At 43.5% G+C, this 16,980-nt stretch overlaps 1 protein-coding gene across 2 annotated transcripts; it reads right to left on the minus strand.

Moving 5' to 3' along the window:
- Positions 1 to 1,911: 1,911 nt before the first annotated feature.
- On the minus strand, positions 1,912 to 12,172 carry LOC130203850 (probable ribonuclease ZC3H12D). 2 transcript variants are annotated; one of them, XM_056430290.1, is made up of 7 exons: positions 9,736 to 12,172; positions 9,207 to 9,415; positions 8,133 to 8,618; positions 5,951 to 6,090; positions 4,144 to 4,378; positions 3,945 to 4,051; positions 1,912 to 3,272 (listed from the first exon to the last, which is right to left on the minus strand). In XM_056430290.1, exons 3-7 carry the CDS (start codon positions 8,429 to 8,431, stop codon positions 2,365 to 2,367), a joined length of 1,689 nt encoding a protein of 562 aa, XP_056286265.1. In that variant the 5' UTR covers positions 8,432 to 8,618; positions 9,207 to 9,415; positions 9,736 to 12,172; the 3' UTR covers positions 1,912 to 2,364. The 2 variants fall into 2 exon arrangements, with proteins under 2 accessions (XP_056286265.1, XP_056286264.1); XM_056430289.1 differs by having other exon boundaries at positions 9,207 to 12,172.
- Between the last annotated feature and the right edge of the window lie 4,808 nt (positions 12,173 to 16,980).

The raw sequence follows: 16,980 nt of genomic DNA on the forward strand, positions 1-16,980 counted from the left end.
GCCTCGTCCTGATTCTGGGTGCCCCCTTCCCCTCTAGAGGGCAAATCCATATGACTTAGACCTCCAGCAGCACGGCTTCTAGCAGGGAGAATGATGGAGCTCTGCTACTCATATTAGTCTGCAACAACAAAAAAAACTAGAGGTCGACCAACAGTGGATTATTTTAATATAATAATTACGACAGTTGGCAGATAGCCAGCTGATCAATAACTTAATAACTTATAACATCAACTGATGTGATGTGTGTGGAGTTTCTATATTTATTAGAGATGCACCGATCAGGTTTTTGGTGCCGATCACTGAAATCAGAATCTGCCGATCACCGATCACTGAAATCAGTATCTGCCGATCCGATAATACCGATCACCGATCACGGTGTCAATTGAAGCATTCTATTTATTGTGTAGCATTATTGCCTAGGACAATGAGGAAATACATAAATAAAGCAACTCAAACATGAAAGAAATTACTGATTTCTTTAAAGATTTAGGACTTTTACTTTGAAAAATGTCCTAATTGATACATTAAAATAGTTTGATTGCTATTGTAGGGGATTTCAGATATGTATGGAACACATCTGCATCATTCATTTCCTGGAACTCTTGGGGAAATCTATATACAGGACTTTTCTTAACATACAAAAGTCTGACTTATTTTTATAAACTCTTCCTTGGTCCAGTAAAAATATTTTAATGTTAGCATAATTTAAGCTAAATCTCAGAAACGATCTATAAAGATACAAAATCAGTTCATTGTTTACTTTTATATGTTCGTGTATGATTTGTCGACATCTTATTTTGAAAAACGGATGTTGTTTCACGTGGTTCTTTCCGCTAACTTTGCAAATCCTTCCGCTAACTTTATCAAAACCCTCGCGCGCTCCCGATCGAATGCGTTTACCGTGAACATCAGTCTATAGGGGCAGACATGTAAGAGTTGGCTGAGTTCACCCAGTGATTCAACTTGGGGGACGGGGACGCCGCTCGGTGGGTGAGGATCCCCTCGTGGACCTCTGCACTCTGCCGGTCCTCGCCGGGCGCATTGTCTCCGTTACGGTGCGCGGCGATTGAAAGGTCTGATAGTTCTCGCAGATGTTACGTCATCTGATCGGCTGTTTTGATCGGCCGTTTTGAGAACGCCGATCAAAACCGATAATGGGAATATCGGCCGATATGGATCGGCGCCGATCAGATCTGTGCATCCCTAATATTTATCTTTCCCAGTAAGGTATTATCAGAAAATGAACATTAACATATGGAGACTTTGAAACAAAGGTTTCTTTGCTTGTTTTCACCTTTTTTATATTTTCATTTGGCTCGTGTGCATAATGGAGTTCGTATCCCAGACAGCCACAGTTCCGTCACGTCCACATCAGATCATGACTTGTTAAATTAATATTTACATTACAGCAGAAGTAGTTTTGAAGCATGATATACTGTATTTACATATTAAACTACAAGTAAAATTAAGTCATGAGTTTGTTTAAAAAGGCAAGTGTATAGAGTAAGTAAAAAAAAGTGGGATGAAAAGAAAAAATTGGTTTATCAAAAAAGGTTTTGCTCTCTGAAAAACATTAATAGTTGTATTTAATGGGAAACCCATAAAGAGTAATTATGTACGTATGTCGAAAAAAAGTCCTATTATATTGAGACAGGCCAAACCACACAAAAGGTATAGTGTGTTTTAGAAAGTAAAGTATAACATATTATAAAGTAAAAGTATAATATTTTATAAAGTAAAATAGTGTTTTAAAAAGTAAAAGTATGTGTTTTTAAAAAGTAAAATCAGGTCTCAACCTGCAGCAGGTATTCAGCCCTAACTTCTGTATCAGCACAAAGGATTGGACCAATGTTTAAATCAGTGTTGATTTAAACCATCTTTGGATTTGAAGATTGGCGAAGACACAAGGAGAGCAATTTGAGTGCTTTTATTTCACAGGGACAGCAAAAAAGACATAATTCATATAACAACAAGTCCAAGGCTCATTTATTTACACGAGTGTAGAACACGACAATAGAGTTCCTCACTTTGAGGTTACTTGAGAAAACAACACGTGCTGCTTTAATAAACGATGTTCACTGCTACAATAAGTAGCATGTATGCAGCGTAGTGCATTGCACTTTTATATTAAAGAAATAGCATTCGGCCTGCTACGTTTTCAAGACTTCATCAGATTGAGTCACTTGTAATGCTGAAAATACAGGGAAAGTTAGGAATGCGTCCAAGCACCAGTGATAATTAAGAAAATGAAAAAAAACATTATCTTTTTTTCTTTTCTTTCAGTTTTCACTTTGCTTCTGGGATGGGAACTGTGTGGACTCAGTTTGAGTCAGAACTAATCATTAAAAAAAGTTCCTTTCTAATCTAGAAAGAGATGTGACTGGTCCTGGAGCTCTGGATGAGAGAAATCAGTTCGCTCATGTCTGAGATGTGTGGGTAATTATTCATGACCTGCTCCACCGTGCTCTGAGGGAAGAGGGTGCTCAGTTGACTCCTCAAGCCCTTCCTCTGCTCGCCCGACGGGTTCTTGGCTCGGCCCTGCACCCAAGGGTCCCTCGGCAAGCTGTGGCTTTGTCTGTGATAGGGCTGCCTCCAGCACTCCTTCTCCAAGAAGCGGCCATGATGTGCCCCGTTATGTGGAGGCAGAGCGGGGCAGGAGGCCCACGCCGGCTGTTGCTGGTGGCCCGTCCTCGTCTCATGGTGGCCGCACCTGCACTGGCTGCAGGTGGGGCATTCACATGGCAACGAGCCGTTTTGATGAGGGTAGTAACCTCCCCCGCCCAGGCAGGGCCTCTGGGTGTTCCCGCCGAAGGACCCTGAGAGGGAGGAGTCGTCATGGCTCAGGCTGTAGCTGGCCACGCCGCTGCTGAAGCTGTGTTGATGACGCTCCAAGCTGAAGAGAGAATCCTGGATGTAGAGCCTGGACATAGAGCTCTCCATGGAGCCAAAGGCCTCGTCCACCTCCGGGCTCGGGCAGAGGTGGAGGCTTGTGTTGGGTTGGCTTCTCGGGCTACCGGCGTCCCTGTGATAAATGAACTGCTCGCTGTGGGACCGATCCTCTAAGCTCAGGGGCGGAGGGGTGGACGATGTGTATCTGAGCTCCGGCTGATAGGCAGCAGGGCAGCAGTGCGTGTCCGGCAGGCTCGGTTTGGGAGAGAAGTTCTTTGCTTTGTCTCTCAGCGCCCTCAGCTCATCGGCCACGGACAGCTGCGATTGGTTGGCCCGCTCCGGGTGGTAGAACTTGCACTTGACTCCGTAAGTACACTTCTTTCCTGATAGAAAGAAGCAATAGGTTATCAATGGGCTCTTTTTTTCTTCTTTTTTTCGTGAAATCAGTTGGGAGCACAGCTGCTACTTCTCTAAATCTCCAATCTCTCGGGACTTTAATACTTCCTCTACAGGCCGAGAAAACATTTCCGTCTTGTGAAATCTTTTTTTAACCAGTTGGATCATTGAAAAATAAATAAAAGAGAAAAAAACCACTTCCCATTGACATTATTTCTCTGATTAACTGCCATGTAGTTTTGCTTCAGACATCCATGTCGCCCTGATGGCTTTATTCCCTGACTTTCCCCTCTAACATCACCAAAAAGGTCACTGTCCACTAGTCCAATAAATAATAAGTGGCACATAACGACACCCCCCCCCCCCCGCCCCCCCGACTTTTTGGAATTATTACTTCTTACGTTTGGCTCAGTTTATGACCGACATACCTTCAGGTAGAATGATCTTCCCACCAGCCTTGCTTTTAGCTTAAGGCGGAGCCACTAGGTGTGGCTGTGGTGTCTAAATGAACCACGGTTTTGTGATGCAATGGAATGTAAAATGCCTTGCTGGCTGTTATTGTCATTGGTTTTAATCCACCCTCCTCAGGAGAGTACAAGCAAGTCTACCCTGAACTAGTGTTCTTATGTTGGGTGAAACAGAAGAAGAGAAATACCAACCGTAGGGACAGTGCTGCAGCTTGTTCTCCGGGGTCCACGACTTCTTCCGCAGAAAATCATCAATGGTGGGACCATTTCTCCCCAGAGGATCGTCTGGAGGCATGAACCTGCAGCAGCACGGAACACACAGTCGTGGTCAGGCGGCATCAGTCACATGCACAATAGCGTGCACAATAGCCTTAGTCGCCATCGGGCTTACTTGTCATTCGCGAAGGTGTACATCAGCAGCCGCTCTTCGATGAACTTCTTCCACTGGGGGTTCTCCGTCTGCAGGTCGCGGTAGTTGTCGTTGGACACGATGATGCCGTCCGAGTCGACAGCCAGCTTGATGATGTAGCGGTCGTCGTAGCACACCACCCTCTTGCCGTTGACGCAGCGCGACGGCGTGTACACCAGGATCTTCCTCCTCTCCAGCTCATGGAGGACATGCTGATCTGGGAAACACCGATCAAATAAATGTTTCAAGAGAGTAGACTTAAGACTTTCCTCTTCAATGGCGCTGATAGTTTGGCTGAATCAGGTTTGCCATGTTCCAGCCCCTAGATATGCTGCTATAGGCTTATAGGCTGCTGGGGGATGTTTTAGGATACACTGAGCTCCTATGTCCTATCTTCTTATGTGTACAGATTGTAAATTATATTTGCAATGGATATTGGGCTATATCAAATAAACTGAATTGAAAAGGCAGAAATGCTTAATATATGAATGAGTCCCAGCATGCATCCCAAACACCAACTACTCTGGTGCTGGATGAAGGTGCACCTGTACCTATCAAGGGTTGGCGCTGCATTTCAAATGAGCAGACAAAGTGCTCACCGATGTTTTACTTAGGCAAAGTGAGCTGCCCGTGGCGGCCCGCATGAGCTTTTCTCTTTATCTCAGTATCCTCGTTGTGATAGTGAGCTTCACACCGCGACCATAAAAGGGTTGAAACTGCACTTGGCACAGAGGATGCTTCCTTGTAGTCTGACAATGTGGCTCACTCTCTGGAAAGAAGACGTTTGTAGCCGACTTACTCATACATGAACACAATACTGGATTTCTGTTTCGGTAGTTCCACTTCCTTATTGTTTGATAAGTCAACCGTGATAAGTTCATAACCTGTTTTCCACCTGCGAAGGATCGGGCTGCCAAACAGAACAAAGATAAAGATAACATGCCAGAGGGGCACAAGATATGCCAGACCAGTTAGGAATATGATAGTTTTTCTTATTTCCTTGATTTGGGCGATAAGTAATCCAAGCTCGGATATCTCCCGCTCATGTCACAGCTGTCTCAATATTGTGAAAGATACTCAGTGTTGTGTCTTTGTGGCGTCTGCTTTTACTTACGATTATTCAAATGAATCGGATCGCTTTGCTGCTACAAGGTGGGTCTTTTAGTCTGAGATTATGCCCATAGCTTAAGTCACATGACAAATGAATGGTAATGTTTGCTTTGTGTCTACTGAATGTGTAAAAATATTTTTTATGCCAACATGTTTGCCAAAAGGACTCTTTATATGTTTGTTTAGCTGCCCCCCAAATGTTCCAAAATCCATTTATTGCAGCTTTAAAATGGAAGTGACATTAACGATGTATTGCTTGAAGAAGCCAGATGGAGAGCTGCTGGCCGTTGGCAGAGGTTTACTACAACCGTATGCGGCTGACTTTCATAAGCCGCATAAGGTTGTAGTGTCAGTTGGTGCCACCATAAACGAGGCTCAAATTCTAGTTGGTCCTGAGGCAGTGCTTGAATGCAACGATTATTGTGTTTGTTTTTTCCGTACAACTTCCTCAACCAGGTTCTCGTGGCACCACATGACACGACCACATGCAGCTGTTTCAATACAATATGGTGTCCCGATCGGGTGAGGTCAGCCTGAAGGCAAAGAATGTGTACGCAAACCGGACCAAATTGGGCAAAAAGAGATCAACGGCAACATGAGCATTCTCACAGGTGTGTGACGTTTCCCTTTTTTGATGGACCTCAGCACTTGAATCAGAGGCCCAGCCAGGTGACCTCACCTGTGATGGGCGCCTCGGGCCGCGGCTGCTCTTTCCTCCACAGGGGAACAAACACGGTGATGTCTCGCAGCCCTTTGTCCCAGAACCAGCTCACCGCCAGCTGGAGGCCCTGGCACGAAAACACCTTCTTGTCGCCATAGCTACAAGGACAAAAAAAACAAGACTTCTTCTTTTGTGTTCCTGTCCACCCAATTGTACACACGCACACGCACACACACACCTCTTCTTCTTTTTCTTCTTCTTCTTCCCTTTTCAAGAAGTAGATGTGTCACAGCCATGTACAGTTCTCTAAACCCTAACCCGATAGCGCGGAGATGAGTAGGTCACACGCTCGCTATTTAAAATAAAGTATAATTGTGAATTATAGTGTGGTTCTTCAAACAAAAAAAGAAAAATACATTATATTTGGTAGCATAACTTGGTGTCATCAAATATTTTAGAAACAATAATGAGTGTTCCATCCCAATAGGAGAGGTACAGGTGAGAGATTATGAGTGGAAAAAACAAGGCTAGTGTTTATTTTTATCCTGAAACATGCCACTTCCCTCAAGTTAACCTTTTTTTTTTTTTAAAGTGTCTATTCAATGTAATTTAACTTGAAAGTCTAAAAGCAAAGTGCGACCTGCTTTCAGATCTAATGCAGTCTCACAAACGTCTGCTGCCTGAAAAAAAGCAGCGCATGGGGTTCCCCTTCTCTCCGTCAGCAGGAAGTGGTAATTGAATACAACAGGCACTGAAAGGCGAGCCTTGGCGTGAGTCATTTTTTTTCGGGAATCTGAATACAGGTCTATCTTGCATAACTGTATTGTTGTGTCGTAAAGCCGACTTTGAATGACGTTTCCTCGATCATTTCTACATGCGGCCTCGAGGGTTTTTCTCAAACCTCTTGCAGGCAGTGAGTCACATGTTTGGCCGCCAGAGGATTCGCAGACTTGTGGTATGTGTCGTTTGCTTGGACCCATTAAAACAATAAAACCACTGGAGATGCGTGTCGGGAGCAGGCTTGCCACCAACTATCCGACATTCATAAAGTTCTTGAATTTGAACTTGTTTTTTTTGGCTAAAGCAACAGGTTGTAAATGCTGATTTGTAAAGTCATGGGAAATGTTGGAGGTTGAGCTATAAGAGGGGTTTAAAGTCAGTTCCATCTTAACCTAAAAAATAAAATAAAAAGAAAGTCTAAACCTGTCCCTCAGTTCAGTCCAAAATGCGACATTAAAGAAAACCAGCGAGGAGACGGTGAATGTTTCCCAGGACACTTTGAAGAAGCTCGTACAGGGAAGTGGAGCCTGATGACAGATTCCACGCCTGAGGCCGACCACACATAAACACGACTCGCCTGAGAACAGAGGTGTTACAGTAAACACCCTCTTCCTCTTTAATCTCCCCTTGTGTTCTGACAGGAATATGAGCAGTGGAAACATTGCTCTTTTGTTTCCCCTTTTGAATTTACAGCGTTCCCTCGGCCTACTTGACACGTTGTTTGTTTGAGCAAATGCCGACTCAAGACTTCCCCGTGACACAAATAGGGACGCTGTCATATGAAATTGTTTTCAAAACTAAAATAGTGCAGTTGTTAATTTATTTTATTCAATTATGCAAATGAACATCTTTGCTATTTTAAAGTGTCACACATGAAGACATTTCTTTTTCTTTCTCCAGGAAGTAAAAAAAACAAAATGGAAAGAATGTTTTCTCTCTTTGTCATGGAAAATATTTGGTAATGTTTGGCTTGGCCCAAGTATGAAATGCCAGCTCAAATACCGTACTCAAGCACACTTTTGAGATACTTCATATTTCATTATTCTTGTACTTACATATTTATTTTACGACAGTTTCAGATTGAGATATTGCAAATCTTGACGAACCTCTGAACTATGTACAATGTATCAATATAGATTCCATTACATGTAAAGTATTTACAAAAAATCTTTCAAATATGATAATGTGTCGCTCATTATATAATATTATTCTGATAATGATAAAATAATACAACGCTAAGGTCCTACCAATACTTTTGATACTTTAAGTTAATTTATCCTATAATACTTCTGTAGTTTTACTAAAAGTACTGTACTAGTGAAATGACAGCATATTTTACAAAGTGGTATTCTGTTTTAAACACTTTTTATGAAGATATAAGACAATTATTGTTAAAGACAGAGGTTCTCAGTGGACTCACCTCATGGCCACGTTGCTTCCATCGATAACCACTGGTCTGAAGCCAGCGACTGGCTCTCTGTCTGATCCGGGTCTGGGTAGACTGGGACCAGGGCTGCAGCCCCTTGACACCAGCTTGGGGCTGTTGGGGACACTTTCTTTGCCGCTGCTAGTGTGACAGGTCTTGATCAGCTCCTCCAGGATGTCGTTGGTCTGGGCGTCATGGTGCAGGCTCTCCAGCACCCGCAGGATGTTACTGTGCGAGTACCCCAACTTGAGAAACCGCTCCACCTTGGCGTGCTGCTGCATCTGGTGGTCCATAGCGGACGTGGATCCAGAACACGTGCTTCCTCTCCTCGGCCCTGGTCCGGCTGGCGGACTGTTCCTCTCCTAGGTCCGACAAGTCCAGTTCGCCGGGGGACTCTTCTCTTCCTCGGTCCTTCGAGTCTGGTCCAGCTGGGAGACTCTTTCTTGCCTCCTCACTTGTCAGCGTCTCCGTGGAAACGACCTGTATGTGTGTGTTTAAGAGCAGGTGTCACAAAAAAGAGGATGGAAGCAGAGTCAAATTCTCTGTCACTGTAGACACAGGAAAGGGGGGGGGGGTCTAAATCTGCTCTAGTTATCACAACCTCATGACTTCCAACACAAGTGCAAACGACGGCTGACGTCACGACGGATAAGAAATCCCTGTCACACACACACACACACACACACACACACACACACACACACACACACACACACACACACACACACAACAACAGTAGTAGGGTCCGCACTGATCTAATTTGACCTCCAGTGCCACCGAGGTCCCGGTCCAAAAACAGACATGAATTGACCCCCGGTCCAAGCCCACAGCCTCCTGATGCTGAGTGGACAGTTCAGTCTTATCAACAAGCGTACGAAAAAGGATTCACTGCCGTGCAAACTCCAGCAACCTTTGCTATTTGGAGCCCCCACACGCCTCCCCCCCCCTGCCTACACTCTCACAATCTATAGCACAAGTCGGGACGAGACCGCCGACACTTCAAACGTGTATCACGAACACCGGAGCTGCTTTAGCTACACGGCTCCAGCGGGCTGGTTCTGTACTTACATATTCAGCAGGTGGTGGATCGGAGACTCTGTGTGTGTGTATGTGTGTGTGTGTGTGTGTGTGTGTGTGTGAGAGAGCTGCACTCAGTCCCTGTGCGGCTCTCTGAGAAGCAGAGCTGTGTGTGTGTGTGTGTGTGTGTGTGTGTGTGTGTGTGTGTGTGTGCTTTTGTGTGTGAAGCTGCTCTTGTAGGAGGAAGTGACTGTTCGCCGCTAAGAAAGAAAAAAACAGCGAGGAAGAAAACACTGTGAATACGTGACTACTTCCTCATCAGCTTTTTTGGAGGTGTGTGTGTGGTGAAACATATGCTGCCTGACGAAGCAGTATAGCACGTGACCGTTTGTACACACTTTAGTTTTTATGCATATTATACAGACATAACGTGTTGATTTGTGGGCTTTAGAGGAAGGGGATACCACTCTCATACTTGTGACATTAGAAATAATATGTGATCAAGAGGGAACCTCCTGTACAAAACAAGACATCAGCAGTGACGACCACAGGAAGTAAACAGTTCAAAGACGTCCCTCACCAGGACGTCTCAATTCTGCCGGCTGTCTGGACTGCGGTCAACTCAGCCGACACTCGGATCTCCTTGGTCAACGCAGCCGACACTTACATTTCTGTGCACCTATAGACTGATGCTGACGGTAAACGCATTCGATCGGGAACGCGCGAGGGTTTTGATGAAGTTAGCGGAAGGATTCACGTGACACAACATCCGGTTTTCAAAATAAGATGTCAACAAATCATACACTAGCATATACAAGTAAACAATTAACTGATTTTGAATCTTTATAGATTGTTTCTGAGATTTAGCTTAAATTATGCTAACATTAAAACTTTTTTACTGTACCAAGGAAGAGTTTATAAAAATAAAACTCAGACTTTTGTATGTTAAAAAATTCCTGTATATTGATTTCCCCAAGAGTTCCAGGAAATGAATGATGCAGCAGTGTTCAAGACAGTCCTGACTTCCATTATCCTGGAATTCAAACTTATCTACGGTCCCAATTGGGAGATATTTCAAAGTAAATGTCCAAAATGTTTAAAGAAAACGGTCATTTCTTTAATGTTTGAAGTGCTTTATATGTTTTTGCTCATAACCCCCGGCATTGACTGATGCAGCTGTGTTCAGGACAATCCTGACTTCCATTATGCTGGGAATCAGACATATCTACGATCCCAATTGGGAGATATTTCAAAGTAAAAGTCCTAAATGTTTGCGAGAAATCGGTCATTTCTTTCATGTTTGAGGTGCTTTATATATGTTTTTCCTCAAAACCCCCGGCAGTGTCTGATGCAGCTGTGTGCAAGACAATCCTGACTTCCAGTATCCTGGGAATAAGGCATATCTACGGTCCCAATTGGGAGATATTTCAAAGTAAAAGTCCTAAATGTTTACGAGAAATCGGTCATTTCTTTCATGTTTGAGGTGCTTTATATATGTTTTTCCTCAAAACCCCCGGCAGTGTCTGATGCAGCTGTGTTCAAGACAATCCTGACTTCCCGTATCCTGGGAATAAGGCATATCTACGGTCCCAATTGGGAGATATTTCAAAGTAAAAGTCCTAAATGTTTACGAGTAATCGGTAATTTACTTAATGTTTGAGGTGCTTTATATATGTTTTTCCTCACAACCCCTGGCATTGACTTGTGCAGCTGTGTTCAAGACAATCCTGACTTCCATTATCCTGGGAATCAGACATATCTACTGTCCCAATTCGGAGATATTTCAAATTAAAAGTGTGGGTGGCCATTTGACGTATGGTATAAGTTCTGTCAGCCTTCACAATCTTTCAGTGGATATATTGAATATTTTTGGAATATGTTTTTCCTGGATTGCTTTTTGCAGACGGTCCCTGGGCTTAGGTCTCACAGCTGATAGCACATTGAGACCAACGTTATTCATCGATCTCGGAGACCGGCTTTTTTTGGGAAAATGAAGGTTGTAGCTTGTTGTCGACATCACTACGATCACAGAGAGGTGTTGTTTGTGTTTTAACTCCGTGTCGTGAGAGAGCTATTGAGCCGGGAAGTCCGAATCTGTGAATATCTTTCTAACTTTACTGAACTCTGCTGCGGTGGCAAACTACATTTAAAAAAAATGATTGAACAACAGATCTTGTTTCATCACAAAGATGTCATTCTCTTTGTCAAAACACTACTGACGTACCTTTTAGAATATTAAAAAAATGATGTTGCTAAACTAACTTGGCACATTAAAAGAAACCTTTCTTGTTGCGACATAAGTTGTCATATTTCAAAGCTGAGCTCCTTTGGAGAGGAAAGAATCAACTGCAGCCTGAATCCTTTAGAAACAATTACTGTTAACATATGATTATACATATCTTGATTGAACTGTGAGTCGTTGAGCGGGAAATCGTAGACAAACATTTACGGTCCGAAAAGATGTGGTGATCCCTTTAGCCCAGGGGTCTCAAACTCAACTTACCTGGGGGCCGCTGGAGGTAGACTCTGGGTGAAGCTGGGCCGCATCAAGTATTCCACAAAAAAAGGGTTTCAAGTATAAAAAAAAAACCTGACAACTGATCCAATCTTCTCAATCTTTACTAATAATAAGTCAGAACGTGCAGAACATTAACGGTTCTTCAGAACATAGGCTTCAAGTATTTAAAAAAAACTGACAACTGATCCAATCTTCTCAATCTTTACTAATAAGTCAGAACGTGCAGAACATGAACGGTTCTTCAGAACATAAGCTTAACTTACTTCCTCCTACTCCTTGCTGCCAGAGACTTGGCAGCGCTTCCTCTCACACAGCTGATCCACATTTGGCTTGAGGGAGGAAGCAACTGAGACCCTCAGTATGGCTTTAAGATGGTCATCTTTAAGTTTGGACCTGAACTTTGACTTATTAAAGTTCATTGTGGAGAAGAGCTTTTCACACAGATAGGTGCTGCCAAAAAGGCACATGATCCGCTTAAACATCCTGGAAAGCTCAGGGAAGGTGGGGCAATTCTCTCAAAATTGTCCAAGCTTGTCTGTTTTTCCACTCACCTCTCTGAACTTGGCTTTGAGTTCAGAATTGCACTGCAGGTCAATTAGCTCCATCTGAAGCACAGGGGGGGCATCTTCCACATCGAAAGAGAAGCAGGTCAGCAAAAATTTGAAAAGTGGCTCTGTGTGTCTTGAAGTCTGCAAACCTGTTGTCAAATTCATCCTGTAGCTTTCCAATGGTATCAGCATACTTCTCACCACTGAATGTTGTGCCTGAATCCATGAGTGCCTTGCATGCTGGGAAATGGCAGAGGTTTGTCTGGGAAAGCTGGGCTTTCCATAATACAATTTTTGTGGAGAATGCTCTGACATTGTCATATGCAGCACTTACAAGCTGGCCCTGGCCTTGTAACTTCTTATTAAGTACATTCAGCTCCTGTGTGATGTCAACCAGAAAAGCTAAGTCCATTAGCCATTTGGGATCACTTAGTACAGGAACAGTCATCCCATCCTTCTCCATGAAGGCTTTCACTTCTGCTCTCAACTCAAAAAACCTCTTCAATACCTTCCCCCTACTAAGCCAACGTACCTCGGTGAAGTAGAGCACGTCCTCATATGCTGAATCTATTTCCTCCAAAAAAGCGCGAAACTGCCGGTGCTTTAAACCCCTGGATCTGATATGGTTGATGAATTTCACAACGTCAAACATCACATTGTCAAACTTCAGGCATTTGCTGCAAAGGGCCTGCTGGTGGATAATGCAGTGCAGAGTAATGGCCTCTTCCACACCCTCCTCTTCCAGTTTTTTTTAAATAAGTGCCACCAGTCCATTTTTCCTCCCTGTCATTGATGGCGCTCCGTCAGTTGTTATTCCAGCAAAACGCTTCCATAGTAAGCCGGCATCCACAATGGAATCACACAGCTGGCGGAATATTTCCTGACCGGTGGTCTGGCCATGCAGTGGAATCATTGTGAGCAACTCCTCCGTCACTTCAAAATTATCATCAACACCACGGACATATATTGCGAGCTGCGCAGTGTCAGTGACGTCTGTGCTCTCATCAAGAGCGAGTGAGAATGAATGGAAATGTTTAGCTTTCTCACGCAGTTGATCGTAAATGTTTCCTGACATGTCAGAAATGCGCTCTGCCACTGTGTTGGCTGAAATGCTAATATTACTAAACTGTCCCTTTTTTTCCGGGCAGACTATATTTGCAGCCTGTAACATGTACTGTTTGATGAACTCGCCGTCTTTGAATGGCTTTCCTGCCTTAGCGATCATCTCACTCACCACGTAACTAGCTTTGACAGCCGCATCACTCTCTTTGCTTGCTTTCTTGAAAAAATCTTGTTGCCTCAGTAGACATGTTTTAAGTCTGGCGACCCAGTCCTCTCGCTCATCTCCCAGGTATTTTGCATACTCCTCAGCATGTTTAGTTGAGTAATGCCGTCTGATATTATACTCCTTGTGCACCGCAACTTTATCCGTGCATATTAGACACGTTGAGATGCCCCTGTGCTCAACAAAAAAATATTCCGTCTCCCACTTCTCCTGAAATTGTCTGTGCTCATCGCCAACTTTTCTCTTCACAGCAGGTTTAGAAAAAGACATGACTGGGGCTGGGTGAAAAAAACCGTATAGCACTGGGTGACAGGATATATTTTCCCTCCACTCTGTGACAGTCCCGAAATATGTTACAAGTGACCAATTGCTAATTCGCGTTGTTGTCACGAGCCTGAGCTATGGTAGTCCACAAGTGTTAAAAAAAATAGAAAACACCCAGATGCATGTGAGAAAAAAACGCGCGGGCCGCACTAACACCAAGCTTTGATTTCAGGCAGGGGGCCACAAAATATCGTTCCGCGGGCCGCAATTGGCCCGTGGGCCGCGAGTCTGAGACCCCTGCTTTAGCCTAAGCTGGACTTTGTGTTCAGTAAATTAACACATGGTGCAAAGAAAGAAAGAGAGAAAGTATGCTATCAGGCTGTACGGACACAGTGAACCTGCTAAACCAGCTATTTAACTTAGCCTATACTTCCTGAGCAATACTTGGAGTATAGTCAGCACTATTTGACCGCAGCCGGCGTGCTGCCGTGGAAACCGGTTGCCTCTGCCTGCCTGATATCAGACGCGGCCTGTCGGAGTGGGCGGCTCCCACTGAGAGTTTTCATAAAGAGTTGGTTATCGGCCTCATCGCACACATTACATGAGCATTTGAGGCATTTAACTGATAAACGCTCCCTTACACAAAACTGCTATTAAATACATGTTTGTGCAATTTCAGGCTACATTCCAGTCCCGATAAAAATAAAGAATGCACCCTTTTGTCAAATGAGCACTTTATTACTTTAAAAAAAAAAAGACTTGTGTGTAAAGTCCCATTGCTTTTTATCATATGTTACTACAGTTGTGGTCGAACTTATTCATGATGCAGTCATGAGTATGACTGTATCATGTACAACCTATACACATAGCAAATATGTGATGTCAATTTGGGAAGAAATTACCATAAATGATATTCTGTGTGCATAAATGATCAATTACAATTAGAAGCTTTCGTGCAGTTGAACCATATTCATATTCAGCGGCGCACTTGAACCCCATATCTGAAAACTATAAAGAAAGGTTTCTCCAATCACATGATTGTGTTCCCTGCGAGACTTGTTTGGGAGTCCCATTTTTAGGCCATTTCCTTGTTTCATACTTTACTACAGCTCGTAGTGTAAAATGCAAATGATCAAAATAGAATGTATGCTCTTCAAAACAGACAATATCAATGCGAGTACCTTCCAACTGATCCATGTCTCGTATACTCCGCGCAGGACGCGAGCACATTGTGCTCACACTGTGCAAAACTAATGTGTCCCATGAGAGCCATACCTCGCGCACGCACACGGCTTTTACTGGCCAATATTTTTGACGTATGGCATGTTTACAAGACCCAATTTAGTTATATTTTTACTCGGGCTATCAATCGATTAAAAAAAATTAACTAATTAATCGCAGTTTTTTTTCCTTCTTTTTACAGACAAAACTTCACACAGAGCTGTGTTTTCAAAGAGGCTGTATACCTATAAAGTGCCAGTGAGGTATTTAATATTGTGGATGATAAATTGTTTCTTCAGTGAAACATCCAGATTAGAAAAAAAAAGAAAGTATATTGAGACCCCATTGGTCCTGTCATCTTTAACACTGAACAGCAGCAGAACCAGTGGCCTTGGTAAACTGACTGACATTCAAATGTGTAACGTTAACCCTCTGGAGGCTGGGGGCATGTCTCCATTTCACAAAAAAATGTAAATTCACCTTTTAAAGTCTTTTGCATATGACACATGCCCATGTGTTATACATCAAACATTCCAGAACAATCTCAGCTCTCTATACAATGAGGCACAATTGTCCTCGCGCCGTGATCTGTGTCTTCTCTGACTGACAGGTTGCTAATGAGCCTTACCTGTGAGGTGGGAGGTCCTTTGTGATTTAGTGAGTGTTTATTGGTTGTTTTTTTCGCAAAATGTTGACAGACAAACGGATTGACAAATCACAGTGAATGTTTCGTGTGACGAGTTATTTCCGCGCCGCGTCACCCGACACGTCGCCCCTCCGTTCCTCTGTGTATCAGAGGGGGAGACGGGAGGAAGGAGGAGCAGGAGGAAACCCGACTGATTCATCCAGGAGTTTAAACTGATTTCTGCTCCTTATTTTCGCGGAGAAATAATTGTTTTAAAAACGGAAACAGTGTTAAACCGTACTGCCGCGGTTTGAAATTCAGGGGAGTGAAAAAACTTCAACAAACACCGGAAGTAAACAAAGTTGCGTTAACTGCATTAAAATATTTTAGTGCGTTAACGTGGCCAAATTAATAATTAATCGCATAGATTAACGCGTTAATGCTGACAGCCCTAATTTTTACAAAACACACACACACACACACACAGTATTCTTCACGCTAATGTACCTGACCTGTCGAAAGGAAAAGCAGAGCGGGAGCTCTGGGATTGTGCAGCATAGGAGGAAGTCTGACAGCAGTTCTCAGATGCTCAGCGGTGACTGTGCTCGTGGTGAGGTGTACTGGGGATCACAGACAGAGTTCAAGTTCATGCTTGCATCCACAGGCCGATATTACCCAATTGAAGCTTACTCATCATGGATCAGTTCTAGGAATACTTTATGCATCTTATCACTCACTGTTTACGGGAAACGAGCCCAACATGTATTCGTCAGAGGACTTCTTTAGAACCGGACTGAGAACTGCAGCTGGAAGCGTTGCCCGTTGACAGAACGCGAGGGTCGAACAAAAACAGGGCTTTCCATAAGCAAGCGTTTTGAATACGATTTCGCAGTTATTCAAAAATAAATACAAACCTAGTTTAGTTTATAAGACGACTTTTTTTTGTATTTTTCTCATCTCACACCAAAACATTACTAGAACCACGTTGGCTTTTGAGTTTGTGGAATGAGAAGTTGGGATGTTGCATCACTCAGATCTACGAGGCGAATACCCTCAGTGTTTTGGAGACAGACACTTTCCATGCCCACTAAAGTCAAAGGGTGCGATAATAATCACCTTCTACTTTTGTTCTAAACTGTAAATGGAAAGTGGAAGTAAATACCAAGAGGGGGGAAGTGTGTTGTGGAATCTAAATGACTAACAGATGATTTACTAAAGTAAAGGTTGTAAAACCACCGTGTTCTGGACTCGACACTTTACTTTAAGGACCCTATTCTCCAAGACGGCACGAGCTAAACGGGTTGCAGAGGAGTCCCCCGGACAACTCCTCACTGCCACCTTGCGTCCATAAGAGTGCTCTACAG

The sequence above is a fragment of the Pseudoliparis swirei genome, chromosome 13 (assembly GCF_029220125.1).
Source record: "Pseudoliparis swirei isolate HS2019 ecotype Mariana Trench chromosome 13, NWPU_hadal_v1, whole genome shotgun sequence".
Taxonomy (NCBI): domain Eukaryota; kingdom Metazoa; phylum Chordata; class Actinopteri; order Perciformes; family Liparidae; genus Pseudoliparis; species Pseudoliparis swirei.

Bases quoted from the DNA above. Each gene is read 5' to 3' on its own strand.
- LOC130203850 (XM_056430290.1), bottom strand. From the start codon at position 8,431: ATGGACCACCAGATGCAGCAGCACGCCAAGGTGGAGCGGTTTCTCAAG. The intron at 4,379-5,950 runs GTGAGGTCACCT...GGTGTTTCCCAG, and splicing joins GCCCGAGGCGCCCATCACAG to ATCAGCATGTCCTCCATGAG. The intron at 3,273-3,944 runs GTTGGTATTTCT...TCTTTCTATCAG, and splicing joins GCTGCAGCACTGTCCCTACG to GAAAGAAGTGTACTTACGGA.